We start from the raw sequence: 25,978 nt of genomic DNA, 5'->3' as shown, positions 1-25,978 counted from the left end.
TGAATTGGAGCTGCAGCTGCCGACTGACACCACAGCCACAGCAACATCTAAGCTGTATCTGTGACCTACACCACAGCTCACAGCATTGCTGGATCCTTAACATATGGAGCAGGGCCAGGGATCCAACCTGCTTCCTCATGGGTACTAGCTGGGTAGTTGGGTTCTTTACCTCTGAGCCACAAGGGGAGCCCCACATTCTTTTCCATTAGGTTTTATCCCAGGATTTTTTTTTTTGTCTTTTTGCCTTTTCTAGGGCCACTCCCGTGGCATATGGAGGTTCCCAGGCTAGGGGTCTAATCAGAGCTGTAGCTGCCAGCCTACGCCAGAGCCACAGCAACTCGGGATCCAAGCCGCGTCTGCGACCTACACCACAGCTCACGGCAATGCCGGATCCTTACCCACTGAGCAAGGCCAGGGATCGAACCCGCAACCTCATGGTTTCTAGTCGGATTCATTAACCATGTGCCACGACGGGAACTCCCTAGGATTTTGAATATAGTTCCCTGTGCTGTACAGCAGGACCTTGTTTATCTACTGCTCCCAAATTCCCGGTCCATCCCACCTACCCCCTCACACGCCCCCTCCCTCACCTTGGCGACTGTAAATCTGTTCCTATGTCTGTGAGTCTGTAGAAACCAATCTGGAATACTTGAAATTTCCACGGGCCAATAGGAAGTGGACTTGGCCTGCACCTGGTCCCCCATCATCTGTGCAGACCCCCCAGTGCTGTGTGTGCCTGTGAGGCCAGATCTGCCCTCTTCTCGGCCATAACTGCCTCCTTGCAGCATGTACCCCTCACCGTGGGCAGGCTCTCTTTAGGGGCCTCGTTTACCCGACAGCTTGGACACAGGCAGTTCACTGACCCCCTTTTCTGGGAAAGATGTGCGTTAAAAGAAGACACACAAACCTGCTCTTTGCTCAACATCCTTAAAGGACTTTACGATGCCTTCGAGCTGCCGACCGAGCTCTGCTTTCAAGTACTCCTCCCTGACCAGGGCTGACAGCTCCTCGCACAGGGCCTGGGCCACCCGGATTTGCTTCGATTCCTGCTCGATCTCCTGCTTCACTTTCTGGGCTGTTTCCAGCTGCTGGTTCATGGCATCGGGGGTGGCGCCCCCAGCCGCCTTGCTGCTGAGTTTCTCGTCCACATCGGCCAGCTTCTCGGCCAGGCGTCTCAGCAGGCTCTGATACTGGGTGCTCTTCAAGATGGCCTGGTCGATGCGCTCACATCTGTCCTTCAGCTGTCCCGTGAGGCTGTCCCACTTCTGGGTCACGGCTGCCAGCTGCTCCTTTACGACCCCGTGGAAGGCAGGGTGCTCCCCGGGTCTGTTCAGGATGCTCTGACCAGCTGCTGTGAGCTGTTGGTACTGAGGCTTCCTGGTCTCAAACTCCTGCAGCAGAATCTAAGGTGAAGCGGGAACATGGAGAAGCAAACACGTGTGATCGGATGATGAATTACAGAGAACGTCGCTTTACGTCTCTAAGCAGACAGAACTGGTAGTTATTTATCTAGGATTTATTTATTCTTGCTTTTTGTTACTGTTATCCTGGTGTTCATTTCCAAGGCAATGAAATCATCATAAATGAATCTGAGGTGTGACAGTGCCTGGCATAGGTCACATTTTGTCTAAAATAATATCTCCCCCAAAGAAGGAGAAAAAAAAGAAGAAATATTTTTGGTAGTTGCAGGAAAGGAACAAAAATTCACGTACGGATTTTCACATACAAAGGGCAACACTGCTTTTACACAATTCACATCACACTAACACCAAACCTGACTTTTCCTATGTGTATTTTTCTTTTCTGTTTCAGCTGCCTGCCTAATAGCATATGGAAGGTCCCACGCTAAGGATCGAATTCGAGCCGGAGCTGTGACCTATATACACCACAGCTGCAGCAACATCGGGTCCTTCACTCACTGCCCCCGGCCAGGGATCAAACCAGAGCCTCCACAGAGACAAGCCAGATCATTAAGCCTCTGGGCCATGGCGGGAACTCCTTCTATTTTCCTTTTTATAGGATTTTTAAAAAATGCTCTATAGCATTTCCACCCCAAAGGAAATGATAACATTAACCCATGGTGTACTGATTACAAAGGCTCTTCTTAAACATATGACTGATGACTACCGTCTTTACTGTAATGATTTAGCCAATAAATCATGTGGCTTCGAGGGGACGGGCTCACGCCAACTCTTACTATAAAATGAATGACCTCAAAATGTGCTTCTTTGAGGATAAGATGTGATCCATCTCGGGGAGACTACAGACAAGTTCTCCCTCAATGTGTCTTTCCATCTGTTGTTTTCACTCTGCTCAGATGAAGAGCATATAAGACTAGTTACAGGTAACTGCATGTGGCTCAATGACCATGACTGACCTGTATCTGCAGAGTATGGATTGGCCTCCCGGCTGATCCATCAGCAGCACAGAAAGAAAGCTCACTGAAACCACAGCGGAGCCCCTGCGATTTCGTCTGACTCACATTTTATGCATCGTCCCCCCCTTGCAGATTTATCCACTTATAATCAGAGGAGTCTAAGTAAACCAGCCCTCCAGGTTTCAAGGGTCCTTCTCTGCTTCCCTAACTCTTTCCTCTCGTCTCTTTCTGTCTCTCCCCGCATGTGGGCTGTATTGCATGATCTTTATATGTTTCACTATCTACTACGGCAATCGAAATGAATAAAACCTCAAAGGAGTGCTGTCTAAACAATAAAAAGCATATACCAGTTTCTCATAAAAATGTGAAAACTTACGCAATCACATTAATACTTCAAAGAGGATCCTCTTTAACAGGGTCTGCACATCCGCCATGTGGCTGAAAGGACCATGGGACCTGACCATCCGTGGGCTCGGGGGACGACTCAGGGATGCTCTGCAGCATCCTTTGGTTCTCTGGGAGGGTCCCACCAGCCTCAGGATGGTACCCTATGGGCCCCGGACACATTACAAACACAGTTCAAGCGGGGCAGCACACATGCTGTCCATGCTCGTGTATTTATTTACTTATTTTTGCTTTTTAGGACTGCATCCGAGGCAGATGGAAGTTCCCAGGCCAAGGGTCGAATCAGAGCTGCAGCCGCCAGCCTACGTCACAGCCACGGCAACACCAGATCCGAGCCATGTCTGCAACCTCCACCATGGATCATGGCAACTCCGGATCCTTAACCCACAGAGCGAGGTCAGGGATCAAACCCATATCCTCATGGATCCTAGTCAGAATGGTTAACCGCTGAGCCACAAAGGGAACCCCATGCTCGTGTATTTATCATGAAAACATCTGCTAAGTCAGGAAAACCTCACCACTCACCTGCACCTGTTGCCTCTGTGTGTTGAGCATATTCGGGTCAATTGACAAGGGCCCGAGGACACTGACCATCAGTTCTTTTTCCACAAGCCACTGCTTCAACTGAGCCTCTATGGTCTGGAACTGGGTTAGATTATTTGATGATTCTTCCAGTTTTTGCTGTCTTTCAACAGTAAACTGATTGAGATCTTGCCACTTAGAATCTAAGGGGGAAAAAAAAAGTCTGAAACTGGTGTTTGGTTCTTTTTTTTTTTTGTCTTTTTGCCTTTTCTTGGGCTGCTCTCGCGGCATATGGAGGTTCCCAGGCTAGGCGTCTAATCGGAGCTGTAGCCGCCAGCCTACACCAGAGCCACAGCCACAGCAATTCAGGATCTGAGCCACGTCTTCGACCTACACCACAGCTCACGGCAACGCCGGATCCTTAACCCACTGAACAAGGCCAGGGATCAAACCCGCAACCTCATGGTTCCTAGTCGGATTCGTTAACCACTGCGCCACGACGGGAACTCCGGCGTTTGGTTCTTATATACTTAACACAACTGTATCTCTGAAGATGGCAGGACAGGACTCCAAACAACTCACCAAGGCTGTCATGCCATCTGATAACTCTCCTTACAGCTGGTTAAAGCCTAACCTAAGAGATAACTAACTGCATGTAAGGATCCAGATTTTATGGTCCTGATGATTGTGTGTCAACCGAAGAAAAGTAAATCTGAATCTGACTTTGGAAGATGCTGTAAGATTGTGGGCTATTCCTGAGAGGCTTCCTTCCTTCTAGAAGCCCTTCAACGTCTGTTTATTCGTCTAGGACTGACCCACGAGAACAAGCAACAGCCGTCTTTTGCTTTAATAACAAATCTTCAATGGTTTTTGGAATGAGCAAACCCCAGACCTCTGTTGGGAACCACCTCCTCGGGATGGTCGGGGAGACTGATGGCATGAAGCAGGGGCTACACGGGACCCAGGAGGGGCTCGGTGGGGGAGGAGGGAGCCCACCTTTTCCAGACGAATAAATGAAAGGGACTATCTACACGAAAATATACTAAAGCATAAAAATTAGAAGCACCAAAAACCTAGTAAAAAACCACAATAAAAATACATGATACTCAAGGCACAGCATTGTATTAACCAGTATGTACTTTCTTCATAAAAATAAGTACATGTGGAGTTCCCGTGGTGGCGCAGTGGTTAACGAATCCGACTAGGAACCGTGAGGTTTCGGGTTCGATCCCTGGCCTTGCTCAGTGGGTTAACGACCCGGCGTTGCCGTGAGCTGTGGTGTAGGCTGCAGATGCGGCTCGGATCCCACGTTGCTGTGGCTCTGGCGTAGGCTGGGGGCTACAGCTCCAATTCGACCCTTAGCCTGGGAACCTCCATATGTTGCGAGAGCGGCCCAAGAAAATGGCAAAAAGAAAAAAAAAAAAAAGTACATGTACAAAATGGAGTACTACTTGGCCATAAAAAAGAACAAAATCATGCCATTTGCAGCAACATGGATGCAACTAGAGAGTCTTGTGCTAGGTGAAGTAAGTTAGAAAGAGAAAGACAAACACCAGATGATATCACTTATATGCAGAATCTAAAATATGGCACAAATGAACCTATCTATAGAAATAGAAACAGGAAGACATGGAGACCAGACTGTGGTTGCTGAGGGGGAGAGAGTGGGATGGATGGGGAGTTTGGGGTTAGTAGATGCCAACTATTCCATTTAGAATGGACAAGCAATGAGGTCCTGCTGTACAGCCCAGGGAACTATACCCAGTCTCTTGGGATAGACCAGGATGGAAGATAGTATGAGAAAGAGAATGTGCGTGTGTGTATAGGACAGGGTCACTTTGCTGTACAGCAGAAAGAGAGACTGTAAATCAACGATACTTTAATAAAAAGAAGAAAGAAAAAAAATCATTTCCATCACTGTGTTTACCAAGAAAAACACAAGATACGCCAACTCCCTGTGCCATGTGACATGAACTGCCACTTCTGAACCTGCAAATACAGATTCTGAAACATTGAAGCAAATCCCTGGTGGTGCAGGGCATTCAGGATCCGGTGTTGTCACTGCAGCGGCTCGTGTTGCTGCTGTGGTGCGGGTTTCATCCCTGACTGGGGAACGTCTACAAGCCTCGGGCGAAGCCAAAAAAAAAAAAAAAGCAGATCCCAAAAAGGGGCTGGATAGATGTTTTCAGATAAGGATTATGATTTGAAGAAAAAAAGCCCTGCGCTTCTGCTGGTGGCCTCTGGCGCGAGGGGACGTACCGATTTCCTTCAACATCTGCTTCCACTTGGGGGCCTCCGGCGCGTCTGGGTTCTCCTCCACCAGCTCTGTCAATTTGTCTTTCAACTCCTGCACTTTGTTTACATTTTGCTTCAGTTCAGCCTCAAACAACTAACACGGAAAAGAAAGGGACTAACGTTAAAGTAGGTTGACATCAAAAGACAAAATCACGACAATGGACACTCTTGTTTCTGTCACATGAACAAAAGCGGGGAGACAACCTGGGTTCAGCAGCTGTATTTTCCCTTCCTCTTCACCACTCATCAACTCTTTGGCAAATGACTCCTTAGGGGAATGTTACAGCTATGGAGCTAAGGACCCTTAAGTCATTGCCTAGAACGAACTTCGTATTATTCGCAAACCTCTTTGGAAAAAAGGAAGGCGACATCAGGGAGATGATAATTAACCAGAAAATCAGTCTTGAAAAAGGCTGCAAGCTCTCAGAGTCTACTAGCGAATGAGCACTAGCGAATGAGCACTTTTCTAGACAACCCCTCAAAGAGTTCAAAGATAGCTTTGCAATATGTAGACATTTTTGCCGGCACTGCCAGAGCACAAAACCATTTCCCCCACCCTGACAGTTACAGCAATGCCATCTGTAAAAGGAAGGGAAAGCCTGAGCTGCCCTGTTTTATACTGGACCGAACATGTCCCTAATACTTAGCCCTTAAGTCAATCTTTTCCAAGAGTGGGCTGGTTAAAAATCCCAGACTGAACCCCACTGATTTTATTGTATTTCATTTCATTTTATTATTGTTTTTAATGGCCACACCCATGGCCGAGGGACGTGCCCAGGTTAGGGGTCAAAGCAGAGCTGCCGTTGCCGGCCAATGCCACAGCCACAGCAATGCGAGAGCCGAGCCTCGTCTTCCACCTACACTGCGGCTTAACCCACTGAGTGAGGCCAGGGACGGACCCTGCATCCTCCCAGACACTATGTCAGGTTCTTAACCCGCGGAGCCTCGACAGGAACTCCATTAACCCAATTTAAAGGCGGCAAAGTTGCTGACACCCAGAGTGCTCGCATCCATATGTGCAAACACAGGTGGCTATTTTCATCAGGTTTTATTTACTGAAGGTTACAGAGGAAGGGACAGGGACCAGTGCCTGACCCCAGGGCTCTGCTTTCAGCACTCATCTGTTTCATCTTCAGGATTCGTAGCCACCGAACATACCTTGTTCTGCTCCACCTGACTCTTCACGGCCTCGGTGTCTGTCGGGGTGGGGGCCTGCTGCCACATCGTGGCAGTTGTGTTCATCTTCTGAAGCCACTGCATCATCGCACTGGATTCGTCCTGGGCCTTTTGCAGTTTGGAGAGTTTGGTATTCAGCTCAGCTATTTTGTCCTTAAGTAAGAGGCCAAGATCTTCATAGTCGTGGCTTATGTCGGTCATATCCTTTTTAACGGACGTTAATTCTAAACATAAGACAGAAGAATTATACTGGCACGCTTTGAGGGGGTTGAGAGTAGAGCTCTAGAAATAAAATTTTGTTTTAGATGACATTTCCTTCAATTTCGACAACATGAACCCACTGTGATAAAGTCACCGAGTTTTTAGGACTGGAATGTTACATCTTCTTACGATGCTGCCTCGTGACAGATGATTTAGGGACACTGCACAAAACAAGTGAAATGAGATAGACACGCTAAATGAATAAAATCCCCAAACCATGAAATGTGACTCATTAATTCCTCAGGCATCACATTAAAAGAAAATGGCTCAAATAATGTTATTCCAGGCGACAAAATATCTCCAATTAACCAAAAAAGAAGGAAATATGACCAAATGCCAAACTGATTTACCAGCGTTCACTAACTTCAGATGAACAACACTGCATGGAATGTTATATAAACACGTTATTTACAGAGAATACGACTGTACTTAACACTGTTTTTCTGTTTTGTGTTTTTGTCGTTTTAGGGCTGCACCCATGGCATATGGAGGTTCCCAGGCTAGGGGTCCAATCAGAGCTACAGCTGCCAGCATATACCACAGCTACTGCAATGTGGGATCTGAGCCACATCTGCAGCCTACACCACAGCTCACTGCAACGCTGGATCCTTAACACATCAAGCGAGACCAGGGATTGAACCTGCATCCTCATGGATGCCAGTCAGGTTCATTAATTGCTGAGCCACAACAGGAACTCCCTACTTAACACTGTTTTAAATTCAAGTTTGAAATTTCAATACAACTACTGTTACTGTTTTATCCATAAAAGATTTCCTCTCAAAAAAAAAAAAATCCCAAGTCTTTTAATCAATAAGCACTCAAAGTTATTATTCACCTTTATTTCCCAAAATTTCCTGAGTATCTGTGGCTGTTCCGTCACCATTTAATATCACTCCACCTGCAAAAACATTAACACTGAGGTTATCATACAGTCCTGTCGTATTTCTAGTAATAGCAGACAGCATTAAATAAAACCCCTTAAACAGGAAGCATTTAAAAATGTTGTTACTATTGGAAAGCGTAAAACACTGATTCAAGGAGTTCCCGTCATGGCTCAGCACTTAACGAACCCGACTAGCATCCAAGAGGACGCAGTATGATCCCTGGTCTCGCTCCGTGGGTTAAGGATCTGGCATTGCCGTGGCTGTGGTGTAGGCCGGTGACTATAGCTGCTATTAGACCTCTAGCCTGGGAACTTCCATATGGCGCCGCTGCGGTCTTAAAAAAGACAAAAAGACAAAAACAAAACAAAACAAAACACTGATTCAACTTCAAAATCAAATGAAGGCCTAAAATGTAAAGATCAAGCTGTATGCTCTCTTCTACATAAATTTTTATTTTTTTGGTCTTTTTAGGGCCAAACATTCAGCACATGGAGAGTCCCAGGCTAGTGGTCCAATTGGACCTACAGCTGCTGGTCTATGCCACAGCCACAGCCACAGGGAATCTGAGCCGCATCTGCGATCTACACCATAGCTCACGGCAATGCTGGATTCTTAACTCACTGAGTGAGGTCAGGGATCAAACCTGCGTCCTCATGCAAACTAGTCAGATTCGTTTCTGCTGAGCCACGACAGGAACTCTTATATAAAATTTATTCTTTCTTTCTTTAAATTTAGGGCTGCACCCATGACATGACCACAAGCTTTCCAGGCTAGGGGATGAACTGGAATTTTGGCTGCTGGCCTATAACAGAGTCACAGCAACTCTGGATCCTAACGCACCGAGTGAGGTCAGGGATTGAACTCGAATCCTCAGGGGCAGTATGTTGGATTCTTAACCCACTGAGCCACAACGGGAACTTCCTAAACAAAAACACTGCCATATGTGAATCTTTAAGTTTTGTTCTTTAAAAAAAAGAAAATCACACACGATGACATTTCAAATGTAAGTGAAAAGGTCCTATTGATGTTAAAGATTAATTCCTACTGTACTTGGGGGCGGTCGAGAGTAGGAAAAAAATACTTTTTACGTATGGTAAGTATAAAGTGGACGTGAAGAACTAATATAAAACACAATAGCATTCCTTTCCTTACAAAAAAAAACAAACAAAAAATCCCCCAAAACAAAAACCTCGACATTTCAGGAAATCTGATTAGGAGAGCAAGGAGTGCTTATCACACATATATACTGGGAGTCTTCCCCGAAATGGGATTAACAGAGCGGAATAAACGGGGGTGGAAGGGGCCCAGCTGGCCCAGCCTGACAATGGGCACGGCTGGGGGCCGGGCAGAGCAGATAAACCAGGGAGGGTCCCGAGACAGTCTCAGAATAAAGTCACGGGACTGGGACCGGCCTTCTGTCTGTTCTTGGAGGATTTAAAACCTGATAGCAACCACAATGTAAACATGTTTTCAACTGAAAACTCCATCCACGATTTAATTTTGGAACCACTGTTTATACATGACGCTGGCCTTCTGTTGAAAAGCGGGGCTCCAGCCTGACAAGCCCCTGGTTCAGCCACACTGGCTGACACGGGACACGACGGCTGGCTTGGGCATCGTGTAAGGAACGAAGCAGAAGGGAACGAAGGAGGACAGGTCCCACTAGACAGAAAAATCCTGTTTCTTTCCCTCACTTCCTTCCCGGGAAGTCAGACTCGTTTCTCTAGCAAATATTTCAAATCGAATTTCTACGTCTCCATTAATGAAGGTAAAAACAAACTGGAACTTGATCTCTTCCCTTCCCCCCAACAAAGCTCCTTATTCTTACATATTAATTTGGCTACATTTAAAAAAATTTTTTTCATCTTAGGGCCACACCTACGGCATATGGAAGTTCCCAGGCGAAGGGTCATAGCTGCAGCTGAGTCCTACACCACAGCCACAACAACGCGGGATCTAAGCCGCATCTGTGACCTACGCCACAGCTCATGGCAACGCTGGATCCTTAACCTACTGAGAGAGGCCAGGGATCCAATCCACGTCTGCATGGATGCTATTCGGGTCCTTAACCCTCTGAGCCACAACAGGAGTTCCAATTTGGCTACATTTTAAATTGCAGTCTTTAATAAAATGAAACATAAGAGATCTGAAATTTGACTAGAATAGACATTTTTTATGGCAGTTTTTAGCATGTTTATAGGTCATCTTTCCTGTCACTTTCCCTTTGTATTTCTGAGATTATTTCATGCATTCGTTAAGACATAAAATAACATACCCAAATCCCATCAGCATGGGTGGACCCACTTTTGCTTTTGCCATGAATGTAAAGAAAACACCTACCTGACTTCACTGCTGCTATGGCCTTTGCAGGGGTCGTCACAGCACTTATTAGGTTACATAGCGAGATCCCGCTGTTGCTGACTTTCTGAATCTCTGGTGTTTTTAAGCTCCACTTTTCTTGTAATTTCTACAAAAACGCATTATTTTTCAGTTGTGACAGTCTCACATTTTACTTCAATGTCTTAAACAGATCTTAAAACAGTGATGACTGTGGGTTCTGACTGCGGGGAGGGTGGATGGAAGAAAGGGCCAGCATCCCTATTTGTTCCAACAGCCCAGGTGACTGTTGGCACGGTTGGCAGTGAGGAGTGGGTGGGGTCCATCCTGCATTCTGCTCCCGATCTCAGTGGAAGCCCCCCTGGCCCCAGCTGCCATGATTCTAAAGTAACTGTCAACTGTAAGTCCGCACAACTGCACCAGCAACAGCCCAGCTACAAGAGGAAACGTACCCAAAACAATTAAAAAAAAAAAAAAAAAAAGGAAATTCAGAATTCCATTTCTTAGTGAATTTTAATCATCAAAACGTCAACAGATTTTAAAATACCCACAACTCCACAAGTGCGGAGCAGTAAAGTTGTCATAACGGGCTTTCGGACTTGAGTCAGGTGACAGAAGACACACTACGTATTTGTACTAGGGATTCAAAAAAAACTATCCTCAAACACAGGTTAGAGCGGTATATCCAAGAGAGAGAGAAAAATGCTGGGGTGACGACAGAGTCTGTCATTTAACATTATGAGAAATGATATTAAAAACCCTAAAACTGTGGGGGAGGGGTAAATTAGGAGGTTGGGATTAATACATATACACACGACCATATATAAAATAGATAATGACGGGATCTGTTATTTAACATTATGAGGAACGGTATTAAAAATGTGAAACTAAGGGGGAGGGATAAATTAGGAATCTGGGATTAACATATACACACTACTATGTATAAAATAGATAAACCAACAAGAACCTATCATATAGCTCAGGTCCTAGCTACACAATATTCTGTAATAACCTATATGGGAAAAGAACCTGAAAAAGAATAGATACATAAATATATGTATATGTGAATCACGACGCTGCACACCTGAAATGAATAAACATTGTACTCCGACTATACCCCAATAACACTTTAAAAATAAACCAGTACTGAAAAAGACTATAAAACACTCAGCATTAAATAAAACTGTTTAGTTTTGTTAAAAAAAAAAAAATAACTGAGACGTGGTAGGGAAAGAAACTTGGAACAGCAACCCACTAATACATCTTTTTAAAAAGGCAAATTAACTGGAAGTTTGTCTCCTTCCTCAAAAGGAGTTAAGCCCGTGTCACCATTTCCAAATGTCACCAATGAACACTGTACATACACAAGGCTCTAACTTACAGGATGTTGGGTAAATACTGACTTGGGCACATGAGAAATTAGTGTTAGACAACAATTCACCTTAGTTTCTTCCAAAGATTTCCCCAAATCCTCTGCACCAAAAGAAGACTGCACAACGGGAACTCTTTCTGTGGTTTCTTTTATCCACGACTTTAAGGATTGAACAAGGACTTGAAAAGCGTCCATCTGTTCTTGACAGGAAGATACAGCTTCTTTTCTGGATGACAAAATCATTGACAGATTTAAGCCATGAAAGGAGATATGCCAAAGGACTACTCACCAGTCAATTATTCTTCCCACATCAGGCTTGACATTAAGGAATAGTCTTCCTCTGTCCCCTCTGACCTTGACCCAGGAGGGAAGTTTCATAGGTGGCAGGTGAAATCAGCTAAAAAACCCTTGTCTGCTCAGGAAAAGCCCACAGACAAAGGCAGGAAACCTGTAACCCATATGCAACAGCACTCTGCAATGCTGCACAAACTCTATGGCCATATAAATGGTTCTATCATTATTTAGAGGCAGTCAGCTTTGATCTGTACACTTTATATGGTACCTAAAGCCAGCAGGCTGGGAACCAGAAGGGAAACAGACAATCACTGACCTGAGGGAAAGGCAGCACCACCTGGTGGTATCTGCATCACACTACACTCACTTCTGAAGGTAGGGAAACTGGGTCTTAAAACTTTTGTTCTTGTCTGCTTTCCTGCGCCAAGGATCAAACCCATGCCATAGCAGCAACCTGAGCCGCTACAGTAACAACACTGGATCCTCAACCTGCTGCACCAAAGAGAATTCCCTTTGTTTCTTTTTTTCATGACTGAGAACTACTTATATTAATTCTGCACCAAAGCATCAAACAAATGTCCTAGCAGAAAATTTAGACGTTTAAAAAATGATGAAAACATGAAGACTGTGGTAAATACCTTTTAAAAAATAAGGCTTACTTTGATATTTTATACCGTTTTAGCTGATTATACTTCAAGTTACTAAAAACAGATAGACACAGCCTAAGTCAAGTTGAAATTCAGTGTATAAATTCGATGCTTTAACATACATCTGAAAACTCACACAAACTGCTTATTTCTGTGCTATTCCGCAATGAAAACATTCCCCAGTGAAATGCCTTTTCTTTCTCATACACAAAACACATTCTCAAGCAGAAAATCAACATGAGGAACAGTATTTACATGACACAATGAATTGTGATTCTCTTAAAGGTTAAAGCAAAAACTGCGTAGTTGCAAGACCTTTATAAAGAAATAAACTAGAATTTTTATTGCTTCTGATATATGAGTAAAATAAGCTTATTATTATTTTTTTGGCTGCCGCATGTGGAAGTTCCTGGGCCAGGGATCAAACTTGTGCCACAGTAGCGACTGGAGCCACAGCGGTGACAACAACAAATCCTTAACCCACTGAGCCACCAGGGAACTCCCGAGCTTTAGGGAAAAAAAATGTTATTCTAGCAAATAATGTTCAAATAAGAATATTTCAAACTGAAGTGGATATAATGGCATCCTCCTGCTACTTGAAAATCCTGAAATGCAATGACGTACCAAGATGTAAACACCTAAAGAAAACGAAAATCACCTGCATGTTTCCAAAGTCGTTGTGAGCACTGATCCTTCTGTACTTACTAACTTATCACTGGTCTAAGTATATTGTCCAGTTTTCTCCCCCCATGATTTCAAGGATGAGTGCCTCACTACTTTGCTAATATAATACTTGGAGTGAAATTTCTATCTAAATTGGGTAAACCGGGTCTTAAGAGAGGACAGATTCAAAGCTCCAAAGATAAGCTGAGACTGAGTGAGGCCGGCCTGTAATGGATACGCCCCCACGGAGATTCAGGGAGCTCTACTGTGACTACATGGACCCCCGTGCACGCAGCACACACCAGCACACCAGCCTCTGGGAGGGCAGGTAGATTTGTTTCCTGCATGAGATGTGCATGGCAACGTGCACCATGTGGAATGACGGGAATGACGGCACATCAGAGTCCAGCGCACATTAGCCAACCACTGATGACCACGTGGTTTTAATTGGACCACGTGACAAAAGAAACAAGCTAGAGTTTTACCCAGGAAAATCGAGAATATTTCTTCTGTGCAATGGGAACTAAATGTCTTGGAAACCGTGCTCCATCAGTAGTACAGAGAGCACCCCAAAATTGTAAGGAAAAGAGCTCCCTGGTGGCTCAGCAGGTTAAGGACCTGGCATTGTCACTACTGTGGCTTGGGTTCAATCCCTGGCTTGGGAACTTTCACATGTCATAACCCCCCCCAAAAAAAACCCACCAAAAGATCCAAAAAAACAGAGTTGTAGGGAGAGAATTCTGAAGAAATTAAGAACAATTAAAAGGGAAATGACTACTTTCTATCTTGGGGAGGCTTCTGTGTGAACTTGAGCAAAAGCCAGACATAGATTCTAAAACTAGCACGGTATCGTCACAAGCTTTATGTCCCAGTAGTTTTTTATCTTAGTTGAGGTTCATTCTCTTGTTTCTTATATGTTCATGGAATCATGTCTGATCTAAAATTGTGGAAAACGTAATTTAACCCTCAGTGGGTTAAGGATCTGGCGCTGCTGTGAGCTGTTGTGTAGGTCCCAGACGCGGCTCAGATCCCACATTGCAGTGGCTGTGGTGTAGGCTGCCAGCTGTAGCTCCGATTAGACCCCTAGCCTGGGAACCTCCATATGCCATGGGTGTGGCCCTAGAAAAAGGCAAAAAGACCAAAGAAAAAACCAAAAAACAAAAAACCGAATTTCTCTCCTAAATATTTTAACAAAAATACACTTGATTTTAATAGCAAAAATTAACATAAAAGCACTTATAGGAGTTTCCATATGGTGCAGCAGGTAAAAGATCCCGCATTATCACTGCTGTGGCAAGGGTTCAACCACTAGCCTGAGAATGTTCACATGCCACAGGTGTAGCCAAAAAAAAAAAAAAAACCTAAATAAAATTAAAATTAAATTAAAAAAAATAAAAGCACTCATAAAGTAGCCCTGTGCTTATCCTCAAGTTTCCAAAACTGTTCCAGGTATCTATATAAATAAATAAAAACATTCATTCTAATTCCTATCAAGTAGAACAAAATCTGGAGTTCCCTTCATGGCTCAGTGGTTAATGAACTCGACTAGGATCCATGAGGATGTGGGTTTGATTCCTGGCCTCGCTCAGTGGGTTGGGGATCCGTCATTGCTGTGAGCTGTGGTGTAAGTCGCAGACACAGCTTGGATCCCATGTTGTTGTGGCTGTGGGGTAGGCTGATTTGACCCCTAGCTTGGGAACCTCCATATGCCTCGGGTGCAGCCCTAAAATAGCAAAATAAATAAATAAATAAATAAATAAATAAATAAATAAAAAAAAGTAGAACAAAACCGAATTTCCTAAGTGGTGCTTACTTTTCTTTGACGGTATCCTCCATTTCCCTGAATTTCTTTGACAAGTTATTTGTTTTTTCAAAGACCAGAGCCTTATCACCTGGCAAACCATGGTTGGAGATTTCCTTCAAGAGATTCTGCAAAACTTCAAGATCTTTCTTGCATTCTTGCAATTCATAAGTTGATTCCTACAAAACATTTAGATATTTCATCAATATGAGAGGTTACAAGATCTCCAAACGGCATTCTGTCAGGATGTAGGCATTTGCATGGGTCCAGAATGGCTCTGTTTGGAATGTCACAGAATGACCCTGCCCACGGTCAGCACCTTATAAACATGCAGGCAGGTTGTTTGAAAGAGAATACGGTGACCTTAATTTCAAAATGCACTCTTTTGCTAATGAAAGAAATTGAAGATGACACAAACAGATGGAAAAAATATACCATGTTCTTGGATTGGAAGAATCAATATTATCAAAATAACCATATTATACAGCGAAATCTACAGATTCACTGCAACCCCTATCAAATTACCACTGACATTCTTCACAGAACTAGAACAAAAAATTTTAAAACGTGTATGGAAACCCAAAAGATCCCCAAATAGCTAAAGCAATCCTGAGAAAGAAAAATGGAGCCAGAGGAAACAGGCTTCCTGCCTTCAGACTATACCACAAAGCTACAGTCATCAAAACAGTGTAACTGGCACAAAAACAGAATTATAGATCAGTGACACAGAATAGAAAGCCCAGAGAAAAACCCATACACCTGTGGTCAACTAATCTATGACAAAGGAGGAAAGAACATACAGTGGAAAAAAGACAGTCTCTTCAATAAGTGGTGCTGCAAAAACTTGATAGCTGCATGTAAAAGAATGAAATGAGAACATTCTCTAACACCACATACAAAAATAAACTCAAAATGGAGTGAAGACCTAAATCTAAGACCGGATACTATAAACTTTAGATGAAAACAAAGGCAGAAAGTTCTGACATAAATTGCAGCAATATCTTTTCACATCTGTCTCCTAGGGTAATGAAAATAAAAACAAACAAATGGGATCTAATTAAACTTAAAAGCTTTTGCTCAGCAAAGGAAATCATAAATAAAATGAAAAGACAACCCACAGAATAGAAGAAAATATTTGCAAACAAAGTGTCCAACAAGAGATTAATTTACAAAATACATAAACACCTCCTGCAGTTCAATATTAAAAAAAAGACAACCCAATCAAAAAAGACGTAGAAAACCTAAATAGACGTTTTTCCAAAGACATATATAGATGGCTGAAAACCACATGAAAAGATACTCAACATCACTAATTGTTAGAGAAATAATTATGAAATTACTAGAGAAACGCAAAGCCCCTGTCAGAATGGCCATCACAAAAAGTCTACAAACAATAAATACTGGAGAGGGTGTGGAGAAAAGGGAACCCTCCTACACTGAGGGTGGGAATGTAAATTGGTGCAACCACTATGGAGAAAAGTATGGGGATTCCTTCAAAAACTATATATAGAACTACCATATAATTCAGCAATCCCACTTCTGAGCATATATCCAGAGAAAACCATACATCAAAAAGATACATGCACCCTGATGTTCACAGCAGCACTATTCACAACAGTCAAGATGTGGAAACAACTTAAATGTCCAGTGACAGATGAATGGATAAATAAGATGTGGTACATATACATACAATGGAATATTATTTAGCCATAAAAAGAAAAATAATGCTATGTGCAGCAAAATGGATGGACCTAGAAATTATCATACTAAGTGAAGGTAGTTAGAGAGAGACAAATATCACATGATATCACTTAACTGTGGAGTGGAATCTAAAAATACGATACCAAATGAACTTATTTGCAAAACAGAAGCAGACTCTCAGCCTTATGGATACCAAAGGTGAAGTGTGGTGGGGAGGGATAAATTAGGAGTCTGGGATCAATAGATACACACTCCTCTATACAAGAGTTAATTGACAAGGACCTACTGTACTGCACAGGAAACTCTAATCAATACTCTGTAATCACTTGGACGGGAAAAGAACCTGACAAAGAATGAATATATGTATACGTATCACTGAATCACTTTGCCATGCACCTGAAACTAATGCAACATTGTAAGTCAACTATACACCAACATAAAATAAAAATTAAATTGAAAAAAAATGCACCAATTAAAAGACAGAGACTGTCAGAATGGCTCAAAAAACAAGACCCAATTCTGTGTTATAAGAATGCACTTCAAATTTAAAGACACATGTAGATTTAAAATAAATGGATGAAGAGTTAATGTGAAAAAAATGCACTCTTCATAATCTGTCTGGGTTCTGGCACATAGATAACAAACATCACCTAGGATGTATGGAAAATAAGACATGACCTTCACTTGTGAGCAATGAGCAAAGGCTTCAAGGAGAAGATGGTCTCTGAAGTTTTAAAGGAGGAAAAATAGATCTTTACTCATCTATTAAAATGATGCTTATTAATTATTAACTCTTCCAATAAACATACGAGCAGGTCTTAGCTGCTGAGAGACTTAATCGGCCTCACGAATTTGGCAGAGGACACACCTGCAGGTACTGGGACAACTCGGTGACATCGCGCCCGGGCACGTCTGCCTCCGTGAGAGCCTGGGTTTTTGTTTCTAGGAAGGTCTGGAGCTTCTCTGAGAGGTTCTCAAACAGCTCCACTTTGGTTTTGAGTTCTTCCATTTTGGCAAGTTTTTCTTTGTGTCGGTGACTGGCTTCAGAAAACCGGAGGGACAAGTCCTTCACCCGGGCCTGCAGCGAGGACGCGGTGGATGGATCCGAGGTCTCCGTGAACCTCTCCACCTTCTCGGTCATGGCCTTGAGTCGGCTCTGCCGCCCGGAGATGTCCTGGTCCAACATCTGAAACGAACCAAACGGGGCCTGTGGTTTATAACCTAAGGATGCTTAGAAATGCAGTCACGGGGTGTTCGCAACTACTCATCATAACAACACAGGCTAAGGGGATGCCCTGACAAGCTGATCCACCCCTGGGGACGTCCCATCCCCAGCCCCCACGAGGACAGAGGACAACAGCTGGCTGGGTGCCCTGGAAAGGTGACCCCAGCATCTCCTGGAACCCAAGATTATCCACGGTCCTGACTCTTTTTTTTTTTTTTTAATTTTTAGGGTCACACCTGCAGCATATGGAAGTTCCTGGGCCAGAGGTCGAATCAGAGTTGCAGCTGTGACCTACAACAAAGCCACAGCAACGCCACATCTGAGCCACATCTGTGAACTACATCACAGTTTGTGGCAATGTGGGATCCTGAACCCACTGAGTGAGGCCAGGGATCAAACCCACATCCTCACAGAGACAACATCAGGTCTTTAACCTGCTGAGCCACAAAGGGAACTCCCACAGGTCTGATTTTTAAAAGGCTAGACACCAAGAAGATGGATCTGATTAACCTGGGCAGCTGGCAGAGGCCCTGCTGAACAAGCAGGTGTGTGGGGCCACCCTCTTCAAAGTATGATGTTCAAGAGTTCCTGTTGTGGCTCAGTAGGTTAAGAGCGTGACTAGTATCCATGAGGATGCAGGTTCAAACCCTGGCCTCATTCAGTGTATTATGGATCCATTGCTGCTGCAAGCTATGGCGTAGGTCACTGATGCGGCTCAGATCCCGTGTTGCCATGGCTATGATGCGTGCCTCAGCTGCAGCTCCTATATGACCCCTAGCCTGGGAACTTCCCTGTACTGCAGGTATGGCCCCAAAAAGAAAAAAAGAAAAGATAAAAAAGAATGATATTCATGAAATAGCACACTCAGCCCTTCCACGCCCCTTCCCGGAAAATCACTTCACACCCTTGTCTCTGGGTGAGAACTCCTTCCTCGCTGTTATATCCAGGAAAGATCTCTTTATGCTTCAACTCATCTCAAACTGACCCATCTTTGAAGTTTATTATACTGGTTTTTTTTTTCCCAGTATATGACAACTTTTATAAGTGAGATAGAACTGACATATGTATGTACAGTAATAAGGGCAGGCTAAACAGCTGCTATCCTGAGAACAGGCACGTGTTCCCAGACCTAGTTCTTTCCCTACGCCTGGTTTTACCAATGCTGGTGAGAAACCAAGTCTGATTTATATGATTCATCTTATGGGGACAACGTTCCTGACTGTAGGTATCTGATCAACCCCGAGAAATGATAGCACAGCTAGTGTAATAACTTCTGAAGATAACCACTGCGAATTTGATGATCACCAGCTGCAATTAAATGAGCTGTAGGAATTTCTGTCGTGGCACAGTGGAAACAAATTTGACTGGGAACTATGAGGCTGTGGGTTCAATTCCTGGCCTTGCTCAATGGGTTAGGGATCCGGCATTGCCAGGAGCAGCGGTATAGGCTGCAGATGTGGCTTAGATCTGGCTTGGCTGTGGCTGTGGTGCAGGCCGGCGGCTACAGCTCTGATTAGTCCACTAGCCTGGGAACCTCCATATGCCTCAGGTGTGGCCATAAAAAGACAAAAAGACAAAAAAACCAAAAAAAAAAAAAAAAAAAAAAAAACCAGAGTTGTAAAATGACTGTTTTCTTTTCTAAAGATAATAATAATTGACATATATATAACATTATCTGCTATAAGAATGTTAAAACAGTATGTTAGTTTCAGGTACACAACAGAATGACTTGAGAGTGGTAAATATTTCCAAATGGTCACCACACTAAGTCTCGTCAACATCTATCATCACATATACTTACAAGGTTTCTTCCTGTGATGAAAACTTTTAAGATCTCTGAATAACTTTCAAACATTTTTTTGGCTGCGCCCATGGCATGTGGAAGTTCCGGGGCCAGGGATCGAACCCACACCACAACAGTGACCCGAGCTATTGCAGTAACACCACCAGATCCTTAACCCACTGAGCCACCAAGGAACTCCTCACACAATTATTATTTTGGGGGGATGCGAACTGTGTTTTTGTTTAACGGCTTTATGCACATAACCTTGCATGGTAACTTATAGTTTATTAAGCAATTACTTGATAAAATCAATTTCTTTTTAACATTCATTTTTATATGTTTCTCTACTCAATATTTCCCAAACTTGAAAATAAAATTCTGAATCAGACACTCATTCACTGTGTACGACTTTAATGAATCTAGACTAATATACCTACTTTTAGTAACTTATACCAGTGTTCAGGACTCTTGACGCTATCATATAATTATTTTTAATTTATCCCATATCAAGTGCTGTTTGAGCAAGAGAACCCAAGAGCAGAGATAATTCGAGTTACTGGGGAGAGTAAGTCTGTTTTTTCCTAAAAAGAATCACGGGGTTCTGGTCCCTGCTGCCTAGAATGATGTTTATAACCCAAGACCCACACACTGAGGAAGATACATCAATAATGTTATGCTAATGCTTTCACGCTCTTCACACAGAGGTTTCTGTCTGCACGTGGAAAAACCCAGGATATATGAATTTTAGGGATGAAAATAGGTATGTAGTGAGGATCAGTGAAAGGTTTGATCCAGGCAGAGCATGAAAATATCTACACGTTTTGAATAGTCTGAAATGCTGCTGGGAAATCTGGGTGTTTTGTTTTGTTTCCATCTACAAGCGGCTGCTTGGAGTTTTAGGTCACTCACGATGTTTTTACTGATGATGTCCTGCAGGGCAGCAGAGTTCAGGGGCACCTGGCCGTCCTCTCTCAGGGAGCGCTCCACGCCCCCCATCCAGTCCAGCATCTCGTCCAGCCCGTCCTGCACGCTCAGGGACCGGGTCACTGTTACCTGCAGCTTCTCATTTCGTTCACTCACGGACCTGGAAAGGCTGTCGTATCTCCCGACAATGTCATCTAGCGAAAAAGGATCAGGAAATGTTAACCACTGCATTCTCCTCGTCCCAGTCCTTCTCAAAACACACTAAGGAGAGTCACAGAATTCCCACACTAAAACTGGAGGAGGAAAAATGGTTTAAGTGATAAATTCATCATGCATTATCAGAGCACCACCAAAACCCAAAAAAGAAAGTAAAGAAGATCCCAGTGGAAAATAAAAGGCTAAACATTTATCTTTGCCTGCACCTGCGGCATGTGGAAGTTCCTGGGCCAGGAATCGAACCCACACCATTGTGGTGACCTAAGTAAGCCACGGCAGTGCCAACGCCAGATCCTCAACCTGCTGAGCCACCAGGAGACTCCAAGAATGTGATTTATTTTTTAAGTGGCTGGTTTTCTTCGGAGTCCAATAGATCTTAAAGAGACTCCTATATCTTAAATATACTTTCACCTGTTCCTAGGAAACTATACCTGAGAGAAGTTTTGGTCTTAAAATAACGTACCATGGATTTTAAGCAAGTAAAAGTCAAAGGGTCAAATGGGGAAAAATGTCAAAATGACTCTTCAAATTCAAATAAGAGAATTACATATAATATAGGCTTTTTTCTCTCCAGGGCCCTGTGCTCAAGTCTTTACAACAATGGTTGCCAATATGTGAGGACAGGACAGTGAAACAGGACACAGGAACAAAATCTTAGAACTTCCATTCCTATCTTTTTTTTTCTTTTTATGCCCGGAACTGTGGCATATGGAAGTTCCTGGGCTAGAGTTTGAATGAAAGCTGCAGCTGCTGGCCTACAGCACCGGGCCCTTCACCCCAAAGTGAGGGAGGTCAGGGATGGAACCCACATCTTCTCAGAGACAACCGTCAGGTGGTCAGGTCCTTAAGCCTGCTGAGCCACGATAGGAAATCGCTATTCATATTTTCATCTTTTATTTTAACATTTTATATTTTCTGTCTTATAATGCACATAAGACAGTAATATGTGTATGGGATTTATAAGCAGAGTGTACCTCTGAGTATCTAAATACACTTGCTGAAAATAACTTCACGGGCACATGATCTAAAGATTCTAAATGTAAGAATGAAAAAAAGATTTCTCTTCTACAGAGTGGTTTTAGAAGGGCAGTTTCATCCTTTTGTCTAAAACTTCTAGTCCATTGTCTTAACCACTCGGCCACAACTACACGTTGTCTAAAATTTCCACTCAGACTTTAAGGCAAGCTCTTTTGGCTTGAAACGTATGTTAACCATATGCTCTATTGAGGTTTTCATCTCATCCAGAGAAGTATTTAATAACCTCAAACCCCACATTACATGTAGAAAAAAGCAGCAAAGTCGAAACAAAAAGTACAACAGCCACATTGATGGATAATCCACTGGGCATTCAGTTTCAAGACTGTGAGGAGTTCCCGCCATGGTGTGGTGGGTTAGGAATCCCTGCAGTGGCTTGAGTTCCATCCCTGGCCCAGTGCAATGGGTTAAAGGATCTGGCGTTGCTGGGCTGCAGCGTAGGTCACCACTGAGGCTCAGATTCAGTCCCTTGCCTGGGAACTTCCATATGCTGTGGGTGTGGCCATAAGATTAAAAATCAATCAATCAATCAAGACTGTGAGGAGATACAAAGGTCACACACAACAGCTCTTCTCCCAAGAAACCCCCCATCCCATGGGAGACAAAAGCATCGCTGTGACTGGACAGAGTTTCGAGTGACACTGAGGAATGTGGGAGGCTGAGAAGAGACCCTAGAAGAGAAAGCCAAGAAGAGTGGAACCCCCACCTCTCAAGCCCATGCTCCCACCTCTGGCAGACAGATCCCGCCAAGGGTCTGCTCTGGTCTAACTCAGCCCAATCCCACCAACCAGCAGAAGCTTGTGAGGTCCCACTTTCTGTGACTATCACACAAAGAAAGGGATTTTTTTTGCTATATTTTCTAAATAACCATGAAATCATTATTTTATACACAACTTTACATTCTGTATTTACATTTATATTATAACTATATTTATATATTGATATTATACATACATTAGAAATAATAAAATAATTAAAAACTTTAAGGCATATTCTTTTTGAACCACCCAGGCCAGCCACTGCTCCCAAGACCCAAATACACCTGCTGAGGAGCGGGGCCTTCTTCAGAGACACAGAGTGAGAGGTGCCTCCGTATCTATTACGAGAACTTCATTTACAAAGTCCCTGTGAGGCCGGAAGCCAAGGAAATGAGCACTTACCCAGTGTTTTCTGAATGTCATTCTTGGCTGGAAGCAAAGACCCCCTGGCGTCCAGAAGCACTTCGGCCGTCTTCTTCAGTTTCTCCACAGCAACCTGCTGACTTGATATCTGTCCTTGCAGAACCTGGGGAAGCGAACACCTCAATTACACTCAGCAGGACTCGATTACAGACTTCCAATATGGACTCAAGTAAGATCAAGTCAGACCGGACGGAAGACCGCGTCATCAGTAGAAACTCACTCCAGAATTCTTAGAACAAGGCCAGTTAGAAGGTGACATGAGCAAGACCGTCAGCGGGTCAGGATCATTCATTTCAGTCCTGGAACAGCCCCTCAGCATGTGTTCATGGTAACTGGCCTCATTCCTGGTCCTGCAACCTCTACCCTTAGCCTGAGTCCCCCTCAATCCCACTTCTAGGCTCTGCACAAAACCTCGCTACCCCCAGAAAACAGGCAAGTGAAAACCAGGAATGCAAACATCATGAGTCGATGCTGAGTCACACTTATTTCCATTGATACAACAAAAGTTACTCAACAGCTAATCACTTCAAAAAAATCTTGCTACGTTTTGTGAGAATACAAAAATCAAGCAGACACAAAGCTTTCCCATAGGGATCTTCTTGTCTAAGCAGGAAGTGGTAAGTGCCAAAGACGAGAAGAAAAGGTTCGGGGGCGGGGGGTGTAACTAGAGGTGGGAGATGGGGCTGCCTCCGGGGGGTGGCCCTGGGGAAGCTAGACTTGGGCTGTAGAAGAGGAGGGGAGAAAGAACAAACAGAAGGAACACAGACATGGACCAACATTGGGGCCGGTGTGTGTGGTGAGTAAGGAAGAGTCACAGGAGTGCAAAGGCCTCAGCGTCAGGTTAGGGGTGGACGTTTTCTCCCGCCAGTGGGGAGCTGCTCACGGCTGTCTTATGGGAAAGCTCAACGGTAACGCTGTGCGGGGGACATTGAACAGGGAAAAAAAGGAAGCAGAGAAACCTGTTCGGGGCAACTTCAGCAGCAGGAAAGTGTGAAAGGCCTGCTGAGCTGGGAAAGGAGAATGGGTTACAGGGTTGAGAAGAGTCCAGAGGGCTTGGTGGCTGATCATCTAAAACTGTGCTGTTCAATGGGGTTGCCACCAACTACACTAGCTTGCAAATTTATACGAAATGAGGTCAAAACCAAACACTCAGCTCTTCCCCTGCAGTAGCCACATGTCCAGTGCTAAGCAGCCAGGAGTGACCAGTGGTCCAACGTTGGTCAGAGCAGACTGTGGGCCCTTCCATCATCACAGAACGATGTACTGGGCACCACGGCCAGATTAGTATGCGGCTCGGCGTGCTCCTCCTTGGATTTATCCCATACGGGACTCTCTGTGCTTCCTGGACTTGAATGTTTCCTTTCCTGCAGTAGCGCTGTTTTCTCAGGCCCCTCTTCTCTCTCTCCTCCTTCTGGCACCCCTCTAATGTGAATGTTGGTGTGTTTAATGTTGTCCCAGAGGTCGCTGAGACTGTCCTCATTTCTTTTCATTCCTTTTCCTTGATTCTGTTTGGAGGCAGTGATCTCCACCATTCTGTCTTCCGGCTCACTGATCCATTCTTTTGCCTCAGTTATTCTGCTACTGATTCCGCTTAGTGCATGTTTCATTTCAGATGCTGGACTGTTCACCCCTGTTTACGGTGGGCATCTCAGCCTGAGCTGGCAGCCACAAAGGGCAAAAGGAGATAAGACGGCAGGAGGACTCAAAGTGTGGGGCCTGGGAAATGAATGGTACTCGTTAAACAGAAGTGGGGCAGTTTAGGGGCAGAGGAGAGTCTGTTGGGAATTTACAACTTCAAAGTGCTTTCAGGAAGAACCCTCATGTTTCCCATTTGCTGAAAGAACAGCAAAGCTGGAAGTGGAGGCAGCTCAGAGTGTAGGCTGCAAGGGACAGAAAGCACCACGGTCAAGGTCCAGGAGGAGACGGCAGAGGAGGGACAGAGGTGCCGGGGTGGAGGCCACACAGAACCATGGGGGCAATTACGTGTAAGTGACGAGGAAAGCAGAAGAGACAGGACAAATGTGGTCAGGGAGATGGAAATGGGTGAGTCTGTCCCCAGAGCTTAAAGGAAGAAAGAAAGGGGAAAGGGTAGCAGAGGCAGCTGTTTCAGAAAGGATAAGGGAACCAGGAAGCCATCCTCTGGAGTCTGGCCATGCATTGCCAACACCTCAGTCCATGCAGGCTGCCCAGCACTGGGCAGTGCTTGGCTGTCATTTCACTGGAGATGCATGACCTCTAGCCTCATGCTCGATTTCAGGTTCAAATTCCCACATGTCCATGGTGGATGGACTCAGCTCCAGCATGGGCCCTGGTTTCCAGCTGCTTCCTGAATGTTTCCATGTGTGACCTGAGCCCACCATCCTCTTCTGCACACCTGCCCATCCATGTGTGACCTGAGCCCAGCATCCTCCTCTGTGAATCTGTCCCTCCGTGTATGACCTGAACCCAACATCTTCTTCTGCACACCTGTCCATCCATGTGTGATCTGAGCTCAGCATCCTCTTCTGCACATCTGTCTGTCCATGTGTGACCAGAGCTCAGCATCCTCTTCTGCACACCTGTCTGTCCATGTGTGACTTGAGCTCAGCCTGCTCTTCTGTGCACCTGTTCGTCCTCCTGGGGCTGCACCATCTCCCAGGTAATAGCTGAGCCTCTCCCCCTCCTGTCCACATGCAAACCAACCAGCAAGCCAAAAAATTCACCTGCTAAACACTTTAAATTGGGCTTTTGCCCTGGGTCTCTGAATCACTGCAGGGTATCTCTGGTTAACTGGCAAACACATCCTAACCATGTGCCCTGCCTCCAGTCTCTCCCGATATGGCCGCCTGCTGTGTTTTATGGAAGACACACACCACACTCCCCTCTTTAAAATCCTTCAT

General features: G+C 44.3%; 1 protein-coding gene across 31 annotated transcripts in view; it reads right to left on the bottom strand.

Moving 5' to 3' along the window:
- DST (dystonin) overlaps positions 1–25,978 on the bottom strand; it is a 487,727-nt gene that overhangs the window by 100,591 nt on the left and 361,158 nt on the right. For all 31 annotated transcript variants that reach the window (XM_021098565.1, XM_021098572.1, XM_021098573.1 and 28 more), the window contains 11 exons: positions 23,079–23,202; positions 20,653–20,861; positions 17,604–17,921; positions 15,047–15,213; positions 11,699–11,855; positions 10,261–10,387; positions 7,872–7,934; positions 6,758–6,999; positions 5,564–5,693; positions 3,308–3,507; positions 908–1,403 (listed from right to left, as the gene is read on the bottom strand). In XM_021098565.1, the coding sequence (XP_020954224.1) occupies positions 908–1,403; positions 3,308–3,507; positions 5,564–5,693; positions 6,758–6,999; positions 7,872–7,934; positions 10,261–10,387; positions 11,699–11,855; positions 15,047–15,213; positions 17,604–17,921; positions 20,653–20,861; positions 23,079–23,202 (2,233 nt within the window). The remainder of the gene's footprint in view (positions 1–907; positions 1,404–3,307; positions 3,508–5,563; positions 5,694–6,757; positions 7,000–7,871; positions 7,935–10,260; positions 10,388–11,698; positions 11,856–15,046; positions 15,214–17,603; positions 17,922–20,652; positions 20,862–23,078; positions 23,203–25,978) is intronic.

This window comes from Sus scrofa, chromosome 7 (genome assembly GCF_000003025.6).
Source record: "Sus scrofa isolate TJ Tabasco breed Duroc chromosome 7, Sscrofa11.1, whole genome shotgun sequence".
Taxonomy (NCBI): domain Eukaryota; kingdom Metazoa; phylum Chordata; class Mammalia; order Artiodactyla; family Suidae; genus Sus; species Sus scrofa.
Note: the sequence above shows the minus strand (reverse complement) of the source record. Positions and strands in the feature narration are given on the sequence as shown.